General features: G+C 33.8%; 1 protein-coding gene across 4 annotated transcripts; it reads left to right on the top strand.

Annotated features, from left to right (window-relative positions):
• Positions 1-8,145: 8,145 nt before the first annotated feature.
• Positions 8,146-12,339, top strand: LOC130961944 (uncharacterized). 4 transcript variants are annotated; one of them, XM_057888240.1, is made up of 9 exons: positions 8,146-8,383; positions 10,084-10,411; positions 10,490-10,590; positions 10,695-10,866; positions 10,956-11,042; positions 11,327-11,464; positions 11,551-11,672; positions 11,759-11,834; positions 11,955-12,339. In XM_057888240.1, the coding sequence occupies exons 2-9, from the start codon at positions 10,175-10,177 to the stop codon at positions 12,066-12,068; spliced, it is 1,047 nt and encodes a 348-aa protein (XP_057744223.1). In that variant the 5' UTR covers positions 8,146-8,383; positions 10,084-10,174; the 3' UTR covers positions 12,069-12,339. The 4 variants fall into 4 exon arrangements, with proteins under 4 accessions (XP_057744223.1, XP_057744086.1, XP_057744010.1 ...); XM_057888103.1 differs by lacking the exon at positions 8,146-8,383 and adding an exon at positions 8,407-9,980 and having other exon boundaries at positions 10,493-10,590; XM_057888027.1 differs by lacking the exon at positions 8,146-8,383 and adding an exon at positions 8,409-9,980.
• Positions 12,340-17,839: the final 5,500 nt, after the last annotated feature.

The raw sequence follows: 17,839 nt of genomic DNA, 5'->3' as shown, positions 1-17,839 counted from the left end.
AAGACTCTAGGAAGCAGGTTTTCAATCATAGAACAATTTGGGAAGGAATTGCAAATACATGCTAATCATATGAATAAGTAGATAAAGACTTGATAAATACAACTCAATTAAACACAATATAAACCATAAAATAGTGATTTATCAATAACGGCATGTGAATCGAAGCATTATAGCTCGAGATATGATGGATTGAAGTTGTATGTGAATAGTAACTTTGAAAGCCCTCACTCTCTTCTCACATCAGCTGCTCTCCCTCTCTTGAATGTGTTTAATGAGTTGAAGTGGGTGCCTTTAAGTGCTTATATATGTTGGGCTTGGGCCCAACTTGGGCCTGGTCCAACCGATTAGCGCTTTTAACCCATCTGGCCCAATTTCGGGCCAAACCTTTAAAATTAATGGCCGGTTCTCAACTTTAAATATTTTTCTAAGGTTTTCTACTATTTTTAATTTTTATCACACAGTACCGGACAGACTTAAATTGGTTCAACCGGTTCGGCTGCCGGTTTGTGATTTTACTCAGTTTTTCGCAGAAAATTCATTTACTAACTCAGAAAAATCTACTGAGTCCAAAAATCATATTTAAATCCTCCAATTCTCATTCTAAATTTTCAAAACCTATTTTGGGTGATTTAATTATTTAATTAGACGATTAATTAATCTCGGTTCTTACACTTTCTAGGATTTGCCATTTGTAACACCCTAACTTTTAGCTCCTCATGATCGTACTAAAAGCTTAGGCGTTACTTGCCTCTAATCCTTCTTATTCTATACTATACTTATTTAATATTGAACCTTCATAAATACGAACCGAAGTTTTATTTCAAAAAACAATGATTCTGTACTTTAAATTATTTAATCACAATATATATATATATATACTTATTTCAAGACTCAGAAACAAATCCTACCCCTCTAAAAACTAAAACAATAAAACGACGAGGGAAAAATAAATTCTAACAACTTAACTCGTGAATATAATCTTCTATGCTTATATAACTCCACACTAAATCTCCGCACCTGTAACTGAAAGGGATGGAAATAAGAGATAAGAACTGAGGAGCTCTTAGTAGGGTCGGGAAGTATAGTTATATTCATTTTATATATACTTGGTCAGCAATAACAGCCAACAAAGTACGATTCAATTCAACAATTATAGAACACAGAATTCAAACACAAGCACACACACAATCATAGAAAACAGAATCGCAAACGAATATGTGCAAACAAGTATGATGCATGTCTATCCCTAGTGCAGGTAATGATCTCATTTGTTGGTTTTGACCCACTCCCAACGTAACTCAGCAACCTTTGTCTGAGTTTGGTTTCTAGTGTCATAACCTCTGTAAGCAACCTCTGTCTTACAGGTGCGACTCACTTGAGCCGATGTATGCAAACATAACCTCTGTAAGCAACCTCGGTCTTACATGTGAGGCTCTCTCTGGCCAATGTATGTATTGATAACCTCTGTAAGCAACCTCTGTCTTACAGGTTCGACCATCTCCTGGATTGGCCGATGTATTTCTGGAAAGCAAATCTCGGTGGACTCACCACCATATCTCTGCTCGTTTTTAGCAGGTAAACAATCATCTCAACTCGTTCTCAGTGCGAAATAATTTCTCTGCTTATCTCCTTTTCTTTTTGTTCTTTCTTTCTTTTCTTTTCTGTTCTCTACTCTCCTGTGGCAGAGGTTCTTTAGAAATTTTTAATGTTTGCTCTCTGCTCTCCTGTAGCAGAGGTTTCTTTTACTTAATACATCCTTCTCTTTTTGTTCATTTTCTTTTCTTTTCTTTGTCATCTTTTTTTTATCTTCTTACTTCTTTTCTTTCTCTCTTCGTTTTGTCAATCTTTTAATTCCTTATCATAATTCAACTTCACATTCTTTCCTTGCCTTTTCCTAATATCTTATGAAAAAGAATCATAAGATTCTTAAATTAACTGTGTCTTCTAAAGCTTTTAAGAGTTCTTCTATTTGCTCTTCTCTGACTTAAATATTCTTAATAAAATGATAACAATAATATAAATAAAATAATTTAAATGGTAAATAAATAATATATATATATATATATATATATATATATATATATATATATATTCTTAAATGTTAGTTTATAAAACTTTAATTTTAAACTTTTATTAATTACTTTCTAAATTACAACTTTTTTAATATTATATTTTTAACCTTAATATTTTATAAAATTATATTTGAAACCCTCACTTATTTTCATATTTATAAAAATAACCCTGAGTTTTTATAAAATACCCATTTTTACTCTCGTACTTTATTTATTACCCAAAATACCTAGAAACTAATATAATTACAAATTGTACCTCGATTTTTATATACAAATACAATGTTACCTTTCAAAAATAAAGTTTAAATTTTAATCTTTTTCTTATACTAAAACCGAAACTCTTAGCCATTTCCTTTTAAAATATTACTTATATTTTAATCCATTTTCGGATTTTTTGATTATCGATTTTTCACAATTTTTAATTTAATCTTTTAACCACCAAATCTCATCAATTTTCTCAATATTAAAGCTTAACAACAACCCTTAAATACATCAAAAATAGTTCAGTACTTGTGAGATCTGTAATAGCCGAACTTTAAAGCAACAAAATCAACGAAATTCAACAAAATTTCAAGTATAAGATCACTAAAATTCAAGCAATAATCATCAAACTAACGATCACACATCAAGATTACATTTAATTCACTTTAAAAATTACCAAACTCTACCTTCATTTTGTCAATTTAAGAATACCATTTTGTTATATTCTAATTAACCCAAGATTTTATGGTATTTATGGATGAGTAGGTAATTCTAATTTTATGCACAAAAATTTTATGGTATAAATTTATAAATTATATTTTTTGTGATAATTACTATATGATGAGTTCTCCATGATTTTTTATGATGTTCATAATTCATAGTCAAAGTTAGAAGAAGAATAGACAAAATATAAGTAAAAAAGAATTTAGAAGATAAAGCTTCAAGTTGAAAAAAAAAAAAACTAATTGGAATGACAACATTTTGTTTCATTGTTTTTTGTCAAATTTTTTTGGGTGATTAAACATGGTTTTTTATTTTTTGCAGAATTAACCCAAGATAATTAAACCTATTGCTTTTTATAGTTTAATACTGTGTCTAATTTTTATCCTTGCATTATTTGAGTAGTTATACCCTGCTATGTTATCCTTTTTTATTTTAATTTATGGTCTGTCCAAAAGTAAGTTAGGTAGATGATAACAAAGAATATATTAAAAAACATGATGTGTGTTTGATTCTATTTTACATCTTTAAAAGTCCTTTTGCAGATTTTGAAAATTTTTTTTGTGAGGCAAATTTGAAGATATATACTTTTTAATTTTAGCAAAAGAATTTTTGTATAAAGAATACATGAAGTGAATTTTTAGATATATACTTTTTAAGATGTATAATTCTCCGATCTTTACCTGAATTTTTACAAATAATTAAGTACATATCTGAAAACTTCAAAAAGGGGTAGAAAACTAAAAACTATATTGACTTTGTTGTTCTTTCTAAAAAAATGATGAAATTTTAATCTTTTTTATATATTGAAATATAAGTATAAGTACAATAAATTATATTTTATAAAAGTATTTTATTAGTTAAATATATGTTAATATTTAACTTTTAATTAATTATTTTTAATTATTTATCAAAAATTAACAAAGATATTTTAGAGACTAATTTATTTGTAAAAAAATTTCTTACATACTGACTTATTTCAAGCCATTTGTTGTTTTTGTATTATTTTTCTATTGTCTTTGAGTAGTGAGTTTGTTTTTTCTTTATATAGCTATTAGCAAAATCATACTATATAAAATTTTAAATTAAAATTTAATTAAATAAATATTATACTTAATTGAATTTCATGTTATTTTTTAATTTATTCATTTATTTTTGCTTAACAAAATATTTTATTAAAATTTCGTTTGTTTATTTAGTTTGATTTTATTGTTAACATGTATAGAGAGTAAATAATAAAATGTTTTTCTTTGTAAAAAATAAGGAACAATTATACAGGCTTCTATATATAGAAAACTGATATTTGTGTTTAGATCATTATTATTGGAAGAAGTTATATATGTTTTTGCATACTTTAAAGTTGGCAACAACTATGGATTATACTACATAATAGCACATTCCTTTAAATTATTTTTTCAAGTAAAGACTAGTGTCAGATTCTCTTTTTGTAATGCAATACCATTGTATGATATTAAGTTGGTCCTTTTTAGAAAATTATGAAATATTCTTTTTAACATCTTTTTTTAGTTTGTAAATGTACAGTTCATAATATAGTATATAAATTGATTTTTATTTTGTATATAAAAAAAATTACTAAGATGAGTGATTATTGCACAGTCTTCTGTTTAATTTTGTTTTAAGCGTTGCTAGAGTTAAGACCGATATAGATGGTGAGAGACAATATATAAAGAATGGCAAAATTATTAACATGTTAGTTATTTATATTGAAAATGACAAGTGTATTTTTTCGATGTCCTTACTCAATAATTAATATGTTTATATAAGTTATTTATTTTTTAATCTCCCGTAAAATCTGTTTTTTTTTTTTTTTTTTTGCGGTCTAAATAAAATTTAATATTGTTGTTCTTGAAAAAATCGCGAACCTGATCAAGAATTTTGTGGTAATGAGTGAACAGTAGCTATTTATAATTATTTTTTAATTTACAAGAATAAATATTTTTAAAGATACGTGAGGATTTGATCACTATTAAATAATTACATCTTTTATTGTAGATGTATTTACTATTTATTCAGACATGATTCAATCTAGATTTTTTAATTTATAAATTTTATAGTGTGATACTATATGTAATAGTAATAGAATCATAAGTACCATGATTTAAAATTAAGAATAATTTGATTAATTTTATGTAAGTGTGATCACCAGTTAATTTTATTTGGTCGAATTATTCATTCATGTAAAACTGCTTAAATTTAAATATACGTCAAGCAAAGGCATGTGTTTTTGCACCGTTATATGATTCAATTTTTTTATAGAGAAATTCTACTTGGTTAATTTTTTGAAAAAAAATAATCAGCCGTCTATAATTCAATAATATTTAATGTTTGTCTATGTGTCCAATAATTACTAATCGTTAAGAGGTGCTTAATGAATCACTTGGCAACCTTTTCTAAAATAGTTCTCTCACGTATTCTTTTAGAATGATAGTGTAATTTTATTAAGATATTAAGTTAGAATTATTTCTATTGCCTATCAGAAATTGTAATAGTGTTAATTTAAAAGTTTTAAATAGTTAAAAAAGTGTTGCTCGAAATTATATAAAAAGTGTTTTAGGTGTAATGCCTTATTTGACAACTATTATATAAAGAACATTTCAGATATAAATATCGTGTTTTGTGCTTTATAGAAGTTAATTTTGTGATATTATATAATATTATAAGAAACTAAATTTTAAGTTAATTAGTTATATTATTAAAAGGATTTTTATACTAATTGATTAGATTGACAGTAAATTATAGTTAGTATTTTAAACAAAAAATAGTTCTAGCTACTTTTCATTCGGCAATTTTTTTATCATATTTAATTATAGAACTGGTTTGAGCATTGGTTATTATTGGATATGTCTTTCTGGCATTATGACTGATGGCCAGTTTTAGGAAGCGCCCCTTTTAAAGGGGCATCTCAGACGCCGCTTGCTTTTTGATGCCGTGGCATTGTTGCAAATTAACACGTGGCGGTGTTGGGACAGGCCTGCAGAAAGGGAAAAAAATGGAGAAACCTGCAATCGTAGAGATCCTATTTTCTGTTAATTATATATGTGGCTGGAGTATTTATGGTAAAAATATGATATAGGATTAGTATATGAGTAGTATGTAAATATTTTTTTGCAGGTAATATTATTTTATTCTGTCTGAAAAGATGGCCTGTTTTAACTGGGCTTTGCAATTTATGGTTTCTGGGCTTTGCAGTTTATGGTTTTTGGAGTAAAATGAATGGTTGAGAGATTTTAGAATTGGCCTTTTAATTACCGGAACAAAAAAGAATTAGGTAGATTTTAGATTTGGGCTTTTAAGTACCGAAAAGAAAAAAAGAATTAGACTTTCTAGTAGGTGACTGGGAAAATAAATTTTGATTGTGATGTAGAATAAAATGTTTGTAGATTTGAATTGATTGTTTATGCTTGTAACCCAAAAAAGAATTGTATGTGGTTCATTAAACACTAAATGAAACCAGGCTTCTACACCACCGCTGCAAAGATGGCCGGCGTCTGTGGCGTTGAGGAATCAGAGTCGTCAGCGCATCGTTGGTTCCACTTTATCGTTCGACAAACGCACGTTATCAGCATGGCCGTCGACGCTCACTTCCTCGGCAAAGCAAGATGTCGTCTGATGCCGTTATGTTTGGTGAAGCCATCGCCGCGTAACTGGCATCTGGGCATCTGCTCGAACCCGGCGTCCCTACTGCGCGTCGCCGACGCTCGTGTTGCGTCCTTCTACGGTGGCAGGAGTCGTCTGGCGTCGTTCCTCCGTCGAAGGCTCCTCTGCTCCAATTTCTGCACATTCGACCTTGCTTTGATTCAGATCCGCCGTGCTCGTCTATCCTCTACTCCAAGCCAACTCCTCTCTAGTTCTATCTGGTTCAGCCCTCTGTTGTGCTCCGTCACCTCTGTGCCCTGGAAGGTACTGTTACTATTTAATATTATTTTAATTGGTTTATGATTGTTATGTTGTTATTAATGCGAGATTTATGCTCGGTTGTGAAATTTTTTTAAGCTGTGATTAACTATTTGTTTGGAAATTTTCACTTTTCCGTCTATGGTAGTTACCACTATGTGTATAGAAACTTAGCCTCTCATTGTTTGAGCAAGCAGATATCAAGTTATTATTGACAGCAATGGTGATTTTGGGGTATTTGTCACTTTGTTACAGTATTTTAGTTGTTGCTAATAGTGTTATGGTGGTGTTATTGTGTGTTAATTGTTATTGTGAATCTGATTTTTGTTAATTGTTATTGTGAATCTGATTTTGAGTTCATGTTGAGGTTGTTTTTATTGTAATTGTTATAACTTGTTAATTATTTGTGTCTTATAATTTGATATCATTTGTTAATTTGTTAAGTTGTTGTGTTATTAATATATAATTGTTTTTGTCTTTGTTCAGTTTGTGACTCCCCTATATAATCTGTTTGATTGATAATATATATATATATATATATTTTATAAATAATATCAATGAAAAAGCACTTATTGTAACTTTGTTATCTCATTCTTGAAGTTGCTGGTTGATGAATTCATAATATTTTAGTTGATGAAATTCTATTTAATTTCAAGGTTCACGATAAATTATAAATATGTTTGATTACATTTATTTAAACTTTATCTATTTATTTATTATAAAATGATTTTGTTTGGTTCAAAACCTTGGATGTTGTTGTTTTAAATAATAAGTGAGTTATTGGGCTGGGCTGTGAAACCCAATCCAAAAAAATGTTATTATAAAATAGGTGGCCTCTAACCAATACATACATTGCAGGAGAAAAGAAACACTATAGTAGGTCAAGCATGGAAGACCCAATGCAGCGATATCTTTTCTTTGCCGTGACAAAGGGCACTCGCACGGGTGTTTTCACGAGCTGGGAAGACGCTAGGGAGCAACTTCGTGATTTCAATTTTCCAGAAGTCCATGGCTTTAACAGTTACCAACAAGCTGTGTTGGCCTTCAATGCAAGATTGCGGTGCATTATGGCTGAGAAATGTGCAACTCTTGAAATGATGGGTGGTTCGGTCGATGCTGTGTGCAGTCAAAAAGGAGGCTCAGAGTGTGGAAGTTTCTCTGGCCGTCCAAGTGTTTCTTGTAAGTGTGTTACTTTTTGGTGTTACATTTTTTGAATTTATTGGAATTTTAGTGTGAAGATGTTGCTGTTGTTCAAACAGGGCTGCCCGTCATCCCACAAGAGGAGCTGAATGCTGAATTTGCTATAGTGAATAGCATGGAGGATTGGTTGGTGAAGCTTTGCTATGATTCTGAAATTCCTACTCCTTGTTTCTTCAAGCAGGAAAGATATCTAAGAGACCAAGGCCCATTCTATAGCTTTACCGTAGTGGTTCCCGGTGAACCATATGAGGTTGAATTAAATGCCAAGGGACGATTTTCTATGGTGGAAAAGGCTGCCCGCGAAGATGCAGCAATGGAGATGCTTGGTCAAGTGCTTGATATCACCGGTAATGAGATTAAAGACTACAGTTACTCAAAAGTTAAGCTTCTTCGTGATAGTAACAATGCACTTCGGGCTAAGGTCGGGCAATTGGAGGATGCTTACGAGAAGCTTAAGGCTAGTTATGAAGCTGCAGTGAACGCTCGCATTGAAGGTAATCTCCGTAACTTGTGTTTGGTTGAATACATTATGGTGTAGTTAAGGACGAGGGTGGTGGCTTAGTATGGCTTAATAAATTTAGTTGTGTTATGTATGGCATTGTAGACTAGCTAATTCTGTTGTAAGTTTGTGTTGGTGTTGAATTAATTATTGAAATTAGAGTTATGTTGTAGTAGTATTTGTGCTAATATTCTACTATGAACCTGGCGATAGTGAGTACATTTTTTGTTTAGTAATGAGTACTTTAAAATTTGTCTTATGCTCTTGACAAAGGGTTAAAGTATGCTTCATTGAAAAGGCTGTTTTGAGGATATGAGTGAATCAGACTTTGGAAGCATGTTTGTATTTGTAGTGGGAGGCAACCTCATTGAATGCATTTGGCCTTTTCTGTGAAATATAAAGGGATCCTGTTTTGTGTCATTGTCTCAGGGATTTTATTATAACTTGAATTATGTTACAGTACTTTTGTCATTGCGGTGACACAAGCAAATTTGGCATAACATATGATGTTTTCAGGTCAATAACTTTATGTGGTACTTGAATTAAGATTCAACTAAGAATGATTTCAATAATATTTACACAGGCTTAAATTCTAATAAAGGCTAATACACAGTACTTTTTAGGATGTAGACTTAAACCTCACAATTAACTATAACAAGTTGGAATAATAAAATTCTAAATGGATTTTCTACTTGTAAATTTACCTATTAAGGATGGCTAGGTAAAGCACCAATAAGTAATGGTTAATAAGAAAATGACAGCTACGTTAACAGATCTACGTGGAAGCTTAGTTCCCCATAATAGTAGAGGACTTTTAGGCAGCAAATCTTGTTCTGTTGGCAATGGTGGATCGGAGCCAGGGTCGTAGCCATCAACAATTGCTGCATGAGGAACCTTGAACTTAGTGTGGTCTTTAGCAGCACCTTCTATTAGACTGCCTTGGAGGTGGTCTTCAACTTCCCATTCAGTTTGAGCTCCCATGGTTTGGGAGATGTACTCAGCCCATGCTATTCTTGCATCATCAATGTTTCTGAAGGATTGGTATGAGTTACCACTAAACCCATCAACTTGTGCATGGCATGCCGGCCAAGTTGTATAAATTTCTGGGTTTTTCCCACGAAAAATCACATAGACTTTCTTGTTTTGTCTCACCATGATGGGTAAAGATATGATGCAAATTGTTTGTGGAATTGTCTTCCTTGGTGGACTTTTCGTTCTTATAAAGGATAATGAAGGGTGTAGTTAGGTGGAATAGTTAATGAGACCATTTAATTCTTTCATGGTATGACAAATATTTAAATAAATATCTTAAGGCTCCTCATAAAGCTGTTATGAATTAAGAAAAAGTTTGTCTGTTTGATACAGTCCATGGACATAGGTTACCCAGGGAGGTCTGCTCTGGCTTTTTTTGTCTGCATATGGAGACAAAAGATGTTAACAACAAAGTATACTTTGGCGGAAAAATATATGGTGGGAAAATCATGTTATATATACTATAACATAAACCTCTGGTATTGCAACCTTCATTATTTCATAATCTTGTGATAGTTGCACATGCAAACGTTGAAGAGGTGCATGGCCGCTCCTAATAGGTGTCATTTTTTTTCATGTATAATAAGTTGAGTAGTATTGCTTCATGTAGATAAACTAGGGTGACATTGTTCTTGTATGATGTTGTGGTTGTCTCTTTTGTAGGTCTCCTGAGTATTCACTTCATGGAAAGGTATCTTCGAAGAGTGATGGAGATGGCAGCGGCCTTCTATTGTCGTCACAGCTACATGAAGACATGTCCGAATACATTCTTGACAGTCCTCTCCCGAATGTTCCAAGAAATCCAACACAGTGGGGTGTTAATGCTAGTGACATCGCTAACTTGACTGCTCCCGACTCCGACAAGGATGAACGAGGCGGGCAATTAACAGCTCCCATGAGAAAGAATAGAAGGCTATTTGATACACCAAGGGGAACTGCATCAGCCCCTGCCAAGCGTTCCAGAGGAGCTTCTTGTTCTAAAGTGACTCGAGTAAGTTTTGTTCATGTCGTCGTTGTGGCTGCATTTAAGTTAAGTTTCCCAGTTGTTGATTGTGGGACCTTGTGGCAGAAGAGTACGAAGATGACTTTCAAGCCTCATCATGATATGGACCTTAATCGGGCTGATACTGTGCTATTCAAGTTTTTGTTTTCTGATGGGCACCCTTTAGAGTAAGTTATGTGTAGCTAACCTAGTTGAATTTTATTATATCATCTGTTAACCCCTTCATTTCATTAAAAGAAGCCACCACTAATCGGAGGCTCATTTCATGCAGAGAGACCCTAGTTAGGATGCGCGAATATCGCCTGACCAGACGTCAAATTCAATCTCTCGTGCCCGGCCGTGAGATTGATGCCAGGGTTGTTGAAATGGTTGCGATGCGGAATGCATGCTCGATACAACACCTGAGACATGCACACTACTGGAATCTTCCTCCCAAATTTGCTGTGAGTGATGTTAGAGATATGTGTTGAAACACAACGCTAACTGGACTATTATCCATGGAGTTCTGATAATGTGTTGTGTTTTGAATAAGGATGATGTGATCCGAGGTGTATCAACAGAGGAGCTCCTTGAAAGATATGTCCCATTTTGGGTCAAACCAAGCAGATATCTTGATCATGTGAGTAATAGCTTATTTTCAACCTAGGATGCTCTGAATTTGGAAGCTCATATTTATCATGGATTCGATATATTATATGATGTCAAGTGAATATTAGTAACTAGTCTTCATGTAGAGTCTGAAATAATTATTTTGAAACTAGCATTGCTAACCTTTAAAATTATATTCAAGAGAAGTGAAACCTTTTATTTCAGATTGAAAAGACTGCAATAAAATTTCTTGTCGTATTCCTTGTGACTAATAAAAACAATAATTATTTCCTGAACAATTTTTTCCTGTGTTAGATATTTGTTCTCGTAGAAGACATCTTCATGCACTGGTGGTGTATGGTCATTGACTTCCCTAACCAATGTGCTTACTTATTGGACTCGTGGCCAGAGCCAAACATGGTCACTGATAGGGAGAAACTTATGCGGACAATGGTAAGGGATGAATAGTTTGTTTGTGTGTCTTCTACATAGAACAAAGAGTTTGTGGTTAAGAGTAGTCGTTGGTTTTTAATTTCCAGCTAGGGAGGCTTCATGAGGTGATGACTTCTCCAGCTTATGGACCTGCTACAGTTTACACTCCTAGCAAGCTTCCTGACTGGCCAATTCGTAGAGGCCAAGGAATCCCCAAATGCAATACAAGGTCATTCTTCATAGTAATTATAATTTCATTAGTTCCCATTAACGGAATATCTTTTGATATGATGATAGTTCTGTTGACCATTAAAGTAACAACTCTGCTTCTTGGGTGATATCATGGCTACACCCTGAGAGAAATTTCAACCCATTACAAATAAGTGGAGTGGTAACATAACTTCCCTGACCATCAAGGCATATGTGTTTTATGTTATAGTTTCTTAAATATATATATATGCAAAGTAGCAGACAAAGTTGCCTAAGCTATACTTTTTGATAACGTCTCCAGCTTGATGATTATATTCTGCGTGGGAATACTGCTGTTTTGCTTGCTGGAGGAACATTCAATGCAATTGGAAATTTGGTGAGGATTTGGGCTGCAGATTGGCACGGAGGTGTATAGGAAGGAGCATACATTGATATCGTTACCAAGTTTTTTACAGTCGTGATTTCAGATGGACTAAATTTATAGTTCACTCCATGGGATGTGATAAGTCCATGGCCTAAATAAGCTCCTTTGGGTATGAAACATGACCCAAAGTTGGCAGCAATGTTTAGAATTTATTAACTATTTCGTATTGTTTTGTGTGGTTTGTAACCGTAATATTTTATGCAATGATGGTGGTTGTATTGGTATTAAATTTATCCGAAAACTTAGTTATAATTATTAATTATCTTTAGTATTTCCTTTGGTTAATATTTTAATAATTTTTATATGCTATGTTTTTAGTACTCTTATATGATATGTTTTTTATACTCTTATATGCTATATTTTTTATACTCGGAATAATCTTTTTTAATATGCTATTTTTTTCCTAATATTATTACTTAGGATAAATTATTTCTTTAATCAGTTTCACCTACTTGCATCAATTATTTATATAATAACAACATAGCCATAATAAACATGGCATAAAATTAATTACTTTTATTTTACTGGATGTAGTCTTCATAATGGAATTATAAATTATTTGTAATATTATTATTCATGATTAATTTTTTGTTGAATTAGTTCCGCCTAATTGGATCAATAATTCATGTTATAAAAAGATAACAACATAAAACATAGCATAAAATTTGGTACTCCTCTTTATTGAATTTAGTTTTTATAACAGAATTCATAATTTATATTACAAGTAATAATACTAATGATAGAGTACATAATCATTCAGTAACACAAAAAAAAAAAGATTATACAAATCAAACTATAAAACCATAAAAAGTTCCATACTAATTAAACCTATCCTCATGACGGCTAATAAAAATTAAACTTATCCTCATGACCGTTTATAAAAATTAACAAATTTACTAATTATGTATATCATTCTTATTTGTTTTTACTCATTTAAAAATTAAACTTATTCTTATGACTGTTAATAAAATAAATTAGTAAATTAATAAGTTTAACTTAAAAAAATAAAAAATTAACTAACATTATCTCAAATCTAATAATAATTAATCACCAAAAAAATCCAATAATAAATAAAATTTATCGTTAATAAACAGTTGTGGTTATTGCAGAAAAACAAATTTAAACAAAATTTGACTAGAATTTTATTAACTAAAAACTAATAAAAATTTTGCATATTTTCATAAGTAACAATTTGGTATACGTCAAAAAGATTCTTGTTGGCACAATCCTAGGTAACCTCTGCCTAAAGAGACAAAATTGTGCCTGCATCTTGGATTTGTGCTTTTGTGTCTTTTGCCAGTATATAATTTTGGATGGATTGAGGCGTATAATCTAATGTTTTTTCTTCTTAAATTATAGAAAGATTAAGAAACTGAAGGCTAATTACCATTCGTTAGCACTCGGTGTAAGTTCCAAACAAAATAAATCTTAACATGATTTAGGTTGCCCTCTCGATAGATGATATTAACCTCTGATCAGCTACTTTGACTGGATGGATTTTGACATTTGCAAAGTACTGCAGACAGATTAGATAGTTTCGGTAACTTGTTTGTTGCATCTTTATCCTGAATTGATGACTCGCTTACCTGGGAATGGCAATGCTGCTCCTCTGGCCTATACGAGGTTTAAAATAGGCATCATAAAGAAAATTTGACAACACAAAAATGTCAAACCACTAGAAAACAGAGCACATATCAAAATTAAAATATTTTTCCTTTATAAAGAGGATGTGAAGCAAGCATATTATACCTACTTTACTTGTCTTCCATGGAGGTCCACTCACTCATATCCAGAAACGACGATGTTTCTGTAACAAACAGAGACATTGAAATGCCTGAGATTCCCCAAGGAACCACATGCACACAGCCGTCGGATAGTGTAAGCAAAATTTTTTGCAAACATGTCATGTCTTGGTCATTATACAAAAAAATGATGCTGAGAACTGTCCCATGTTTCCTCATTATTTCAGGCTAAAGCTACGTGCAACTCAGAGCTCATCACTGCTGTTAAGGACCTTGCTACCGCGGTGGATATGTTAGCCATGAAAGTTCATTTGTTTGAAACCCATCATGCCAAGATTGAGGTGGGCATGGAGCTTTTGTGTACTACGTTGCTCCGTGTTGAAGAGATTACTAACAAGATTGCAAGTGCCAAGATTGTGGAGAAGGTTACTATACCCATTGCAATATCTGACGAGGAGGAGCTGGCTCCAGTTGCTGGATCCCGCGGAGGATGTAGTTCCAAAAGATCTAGGTACTCCAAAAGTGTATCACGATATTTGGTCACTGCTCATAACTGTGGTATTCAAAAAGAGACTATCAAATAAGGAAGCTAAATAGATTTTTTAGCACTTCATTGTTGTGTCTCCATTGCATGGATTAAGAGTTTGGCAAGACATAAATTAGTAATTGATTAAATACAAACGAATGTGTTATGTATAGAATAAAAGATTTCATTTCTCAGCAACTTAAATATGCTCGGTTTTACTTATTCATTATAGTGATATTTTAATATCTTGAAATTTTAATATTTTTTATGTTAAAAAATTTAGATTTTTTGGTATACAAAATTATTACTTATTAATTTTGAGGATTACAAATTTTTTTACATCTATTTGAAATTATATTGTTAAAATTGTGATACTGAATGCAATGGGTCGTACTGACATGAACTCTCCCTGGCCCAAACAACCCTTGGAAAAAAAGAATATCGCATATGTTCAAATCAGGACAAAAATGTACTTCGTGTATATTGGCCTAGATTCTTCTTCACTAAGATAACCTTTAATGTGCCTAGGGCATCGGCGACGGAGCCACACGGAAGACTCTGGCTTCATCGGTCGTTAGTCACGAATTGGGCACAAATTTCACAACCATCAATGGACTACACCTCAACTCCAGTTCTTTTTCTCCAGCCCTCAGTGGGGTTAATTCTAATGGGAAGAAGGGAGTCACAGAGATGCCTCCACCCCTCCTAATCGGACGACCAACGATGATGTTCCATCAGCCAAGGTTTAGCCCTCGTGGAGACTTGGAAAAAAATGGATCAATTAGGGGCCATGGGAAGAGTCCTTTGTCGACGCCCTCTAGTCTCGTACAAAGGGCTGTGCCTGAAAGAAATTTTTCTGGTGACACTGGTGTGGTGAACGACGGTAGTGGTGACAGGGTGAAGGTTTTTGGTAGCGTCATGGAGAAATCTCCTTTGACACACGTGAGCCCTGGCCATATGAAACTGCCGCATGAAAATTCTTTGACGGAACCGCAAAGATGGGCCGCAAGCTATGCATTTGATACCCAGAAAAATCTAATGTAGGCTCTTTTTTACTTAAAATTAACCTTATATTGTACAACTTTGAAAATTGTATTTGAAGGAGATGGACTCCTAACACCCTGTTTCATGCAGGGAGGAGTTAGTGAAATTTGGAGATTTCATACTCACCAGGGAGGAGTTGTTGAGCCTAACACCAGAAGAAATCCCAATGGATAACATCTTCCACATGTTTGCAATGATGCTACTAAGTACAACAATTGCATGGAAGGGCCAACCTTTTGGTGTCTACCACCTTCATTTTCGGTATTCACTGCCATTACCATTTAACTCAACAAAGAAGTTCTTATTGCATAGACGCTGACCCAAATGTCTCTTATGCAGAAAGATATTCGTCAAGGAAAATCGGTGAAGCAACTAGTTGTCGACTATTCAAAAACATGGATGAAGCCATCTGTCACCCTTAACTATGTAAATACTTTACTTTTTGCTTTACTGGTTTTTCTTCGTGCATATGTCATAATATTATGCATTTAGTTCATGCCCAACCCTTGTTACCCACAGGTGTACCTCCCAATAAAGGAGGAATCCGGACTCTGGTACCTCATGGTCATTGCATTTAGGGAGGGCATGCTGTACTACTTGGATGCATCAATGGGAGAGGTTGAGGCTATAAAGCGAAAATCGTTCATTAGAAAGTTGGTAAGACCTTCACGATCAAGTACGCCCAATAACTGACCATTTAAAAATCTAATAAATTGCTTCAAACAATCAGGGAGACGATGTGGCCGCAATCATTGCGGAGTCCACATATGAGGACTTCTCCACCAAGGCAGGATGTATTACATGTTCTGGAATTGCTGCCGCCAATGGCCTTCCTAGCAAAGCTGAGTCACAATCTAAAAAAGGTTCACCCAATTATGTGTCTGTGGCATGTATGTATCCGGTGGTAATACTGGAAGACAGAGTGCTTTGGGCCACAGCCAAGACTCATACACTAGCTATGTTCAAGAATCATCATACTTAACTAGGAGAATCAATAACACTATCTGAGTTCTGAGTTCTCATAGATGCCAATCATTCTGAACTTCAAAGGATAGAGTGAGATGCCAAAACTGTTCGGAGGCAAAAAGCTACTAGTCCCGCTCATCTAATTGGAACTATGTTTCTTTGATATTTTGGAGTCTATAGTATATTCTCTTCTTTTTATCCTATTTTGATTTTCAGTTGCTTGGGGACAAGCAACAATTTAAGTTTGGTGTTGTGATGAGCGGATAATTTATACGCTTTTTGGCATTGTTTTTAGTATGTTTTTAGTATCTTTTAGTTAGTTTTTAGTATATTTTATTAGTTTTTAGTTAAAATTCACTTTTCTGGACTTTACTATGAGTTCGTGTATTTTTCTGACTGAAAATTGAAGGTTCTGAGCAAAAATCTGATTCAGAGACTGAAAAGGACTGTAGATGCTGTTGGATTCTGACCTCCCTACACTCGAAATGGATTTTCTGGAGCTACAGAAGCCCAATTGGCGCGCTCTCAACGGCGTTGGAAAGTAGACATCCTGGGCTTTCCAGCAATATATGATAGTCCATACTTTGCCCAAGATTTGATGGCCCAAATCGGCGTAGCAATTCGGCCTCAGAAATTCCAGCGTTAAACGCCGGAACTGGCATAAAACTTGGAGTTAAACGCCCAAACTGGCATGAAAGCTGGCGTTTAACTCCAGAAAAGGTCTCTACACGAAAATGCTTCATTGCTCAGCCCAAGCACACACCAAGTGGGCCCGGAAGTGGATTTTTCAGTCATTTACTCATTTCTGTAAACCTTAGGATACTAGTTTTGCTATTAATAGGACCTTTTGACATTGTTCCTGTACCTCATGACACTTTACACATTTCTTTGTACACTTTCCACGGCATGAGTCTCTAAACCCCATGGTTGGGGGTGAGGAGCTCTGCTGTGTCTTGATGGATTAATGCAATTACTACTGTTTCTTATTCAATCATGCTTGTTTCCATTCTAAGATAATACTTGTTCTTAATCCGGATGAATGTGATGATCCGTGACAATCATCATCATTCTCAACCATGAACGTGTGCCTGACAACCACCTCCGTTCTACCTTAGATTGAGTAGTTATCTCTTGGATTCTTTAATCGGAATCTTCGTGGTATAAGCTAGACTGATGGCGGCATTCAAGAGAATCCGGAAGGTCTAAACCTTGTCTGTGGTATTCTGAGTAGGATTCAATGACTGAATGACCGTGACGTGCTTCAAACTCCTAGCAGGCGGGGCGTTAGTGACAGACGCAAAAGAATCAATGGATTCTATTCCGGCCTGACCGAGAACCGACAGATGATTAGCCATGCTGTGACAGAGCATAGGAACATTTTCACTGAGAGGATGGGAGGTAGCCACTGACAACGGTGAAACCCTACATACAGCTTGCCATGGAAGGAGCCTTGCGTGTTTGATGAGGAAGACAGTAGGAAAGCA

This window comes from Arachis stenosperma, chromosome 1, assembly GCF_014773155.1.
Source record: "Arachis stenosperma cultivar V10309 chromosome 1, arast.V10309.gnm1.PFL2, whole genome shotgun sequence".
In the NCBI taxonomy this organism is placed as follows: Eukaryota; Viridiplantae; Streptophyta; class Magnoliopsida; order Fabales; family Fabaceae; genus Arachis; species Arachis stenosperma.
The sequence above is the reverse complement of the archived record's forward strand: the minus strand, read 5'-3'. Positions and strand labels throughout refer to the sequence as shown.

Bases quoted from the DNA above. Each gene is read 5' to 3' on its own strand.
- LOC130961944 (XM_057888027.1), top strand. From the start codon at position 9,943: ATGCAAACGTTGAAGAGGTGCATGGCCGCTCCTAATAG. The intron at 9,981-10,083 runs GTGTCATTTTTT...TCTCTTTTGTAG, and splicing joins TGCATGGCCGCTCCTAATAG to GTCTCCTGAGTATTCACTTC. The intron at 11,465-11,550 runs GTAAGGGATGAA...TTTAATTTCCAG, and splicing joins AGAAACTTATGCGGACAATG to CTAGGGAGGCTTCATGAGGT.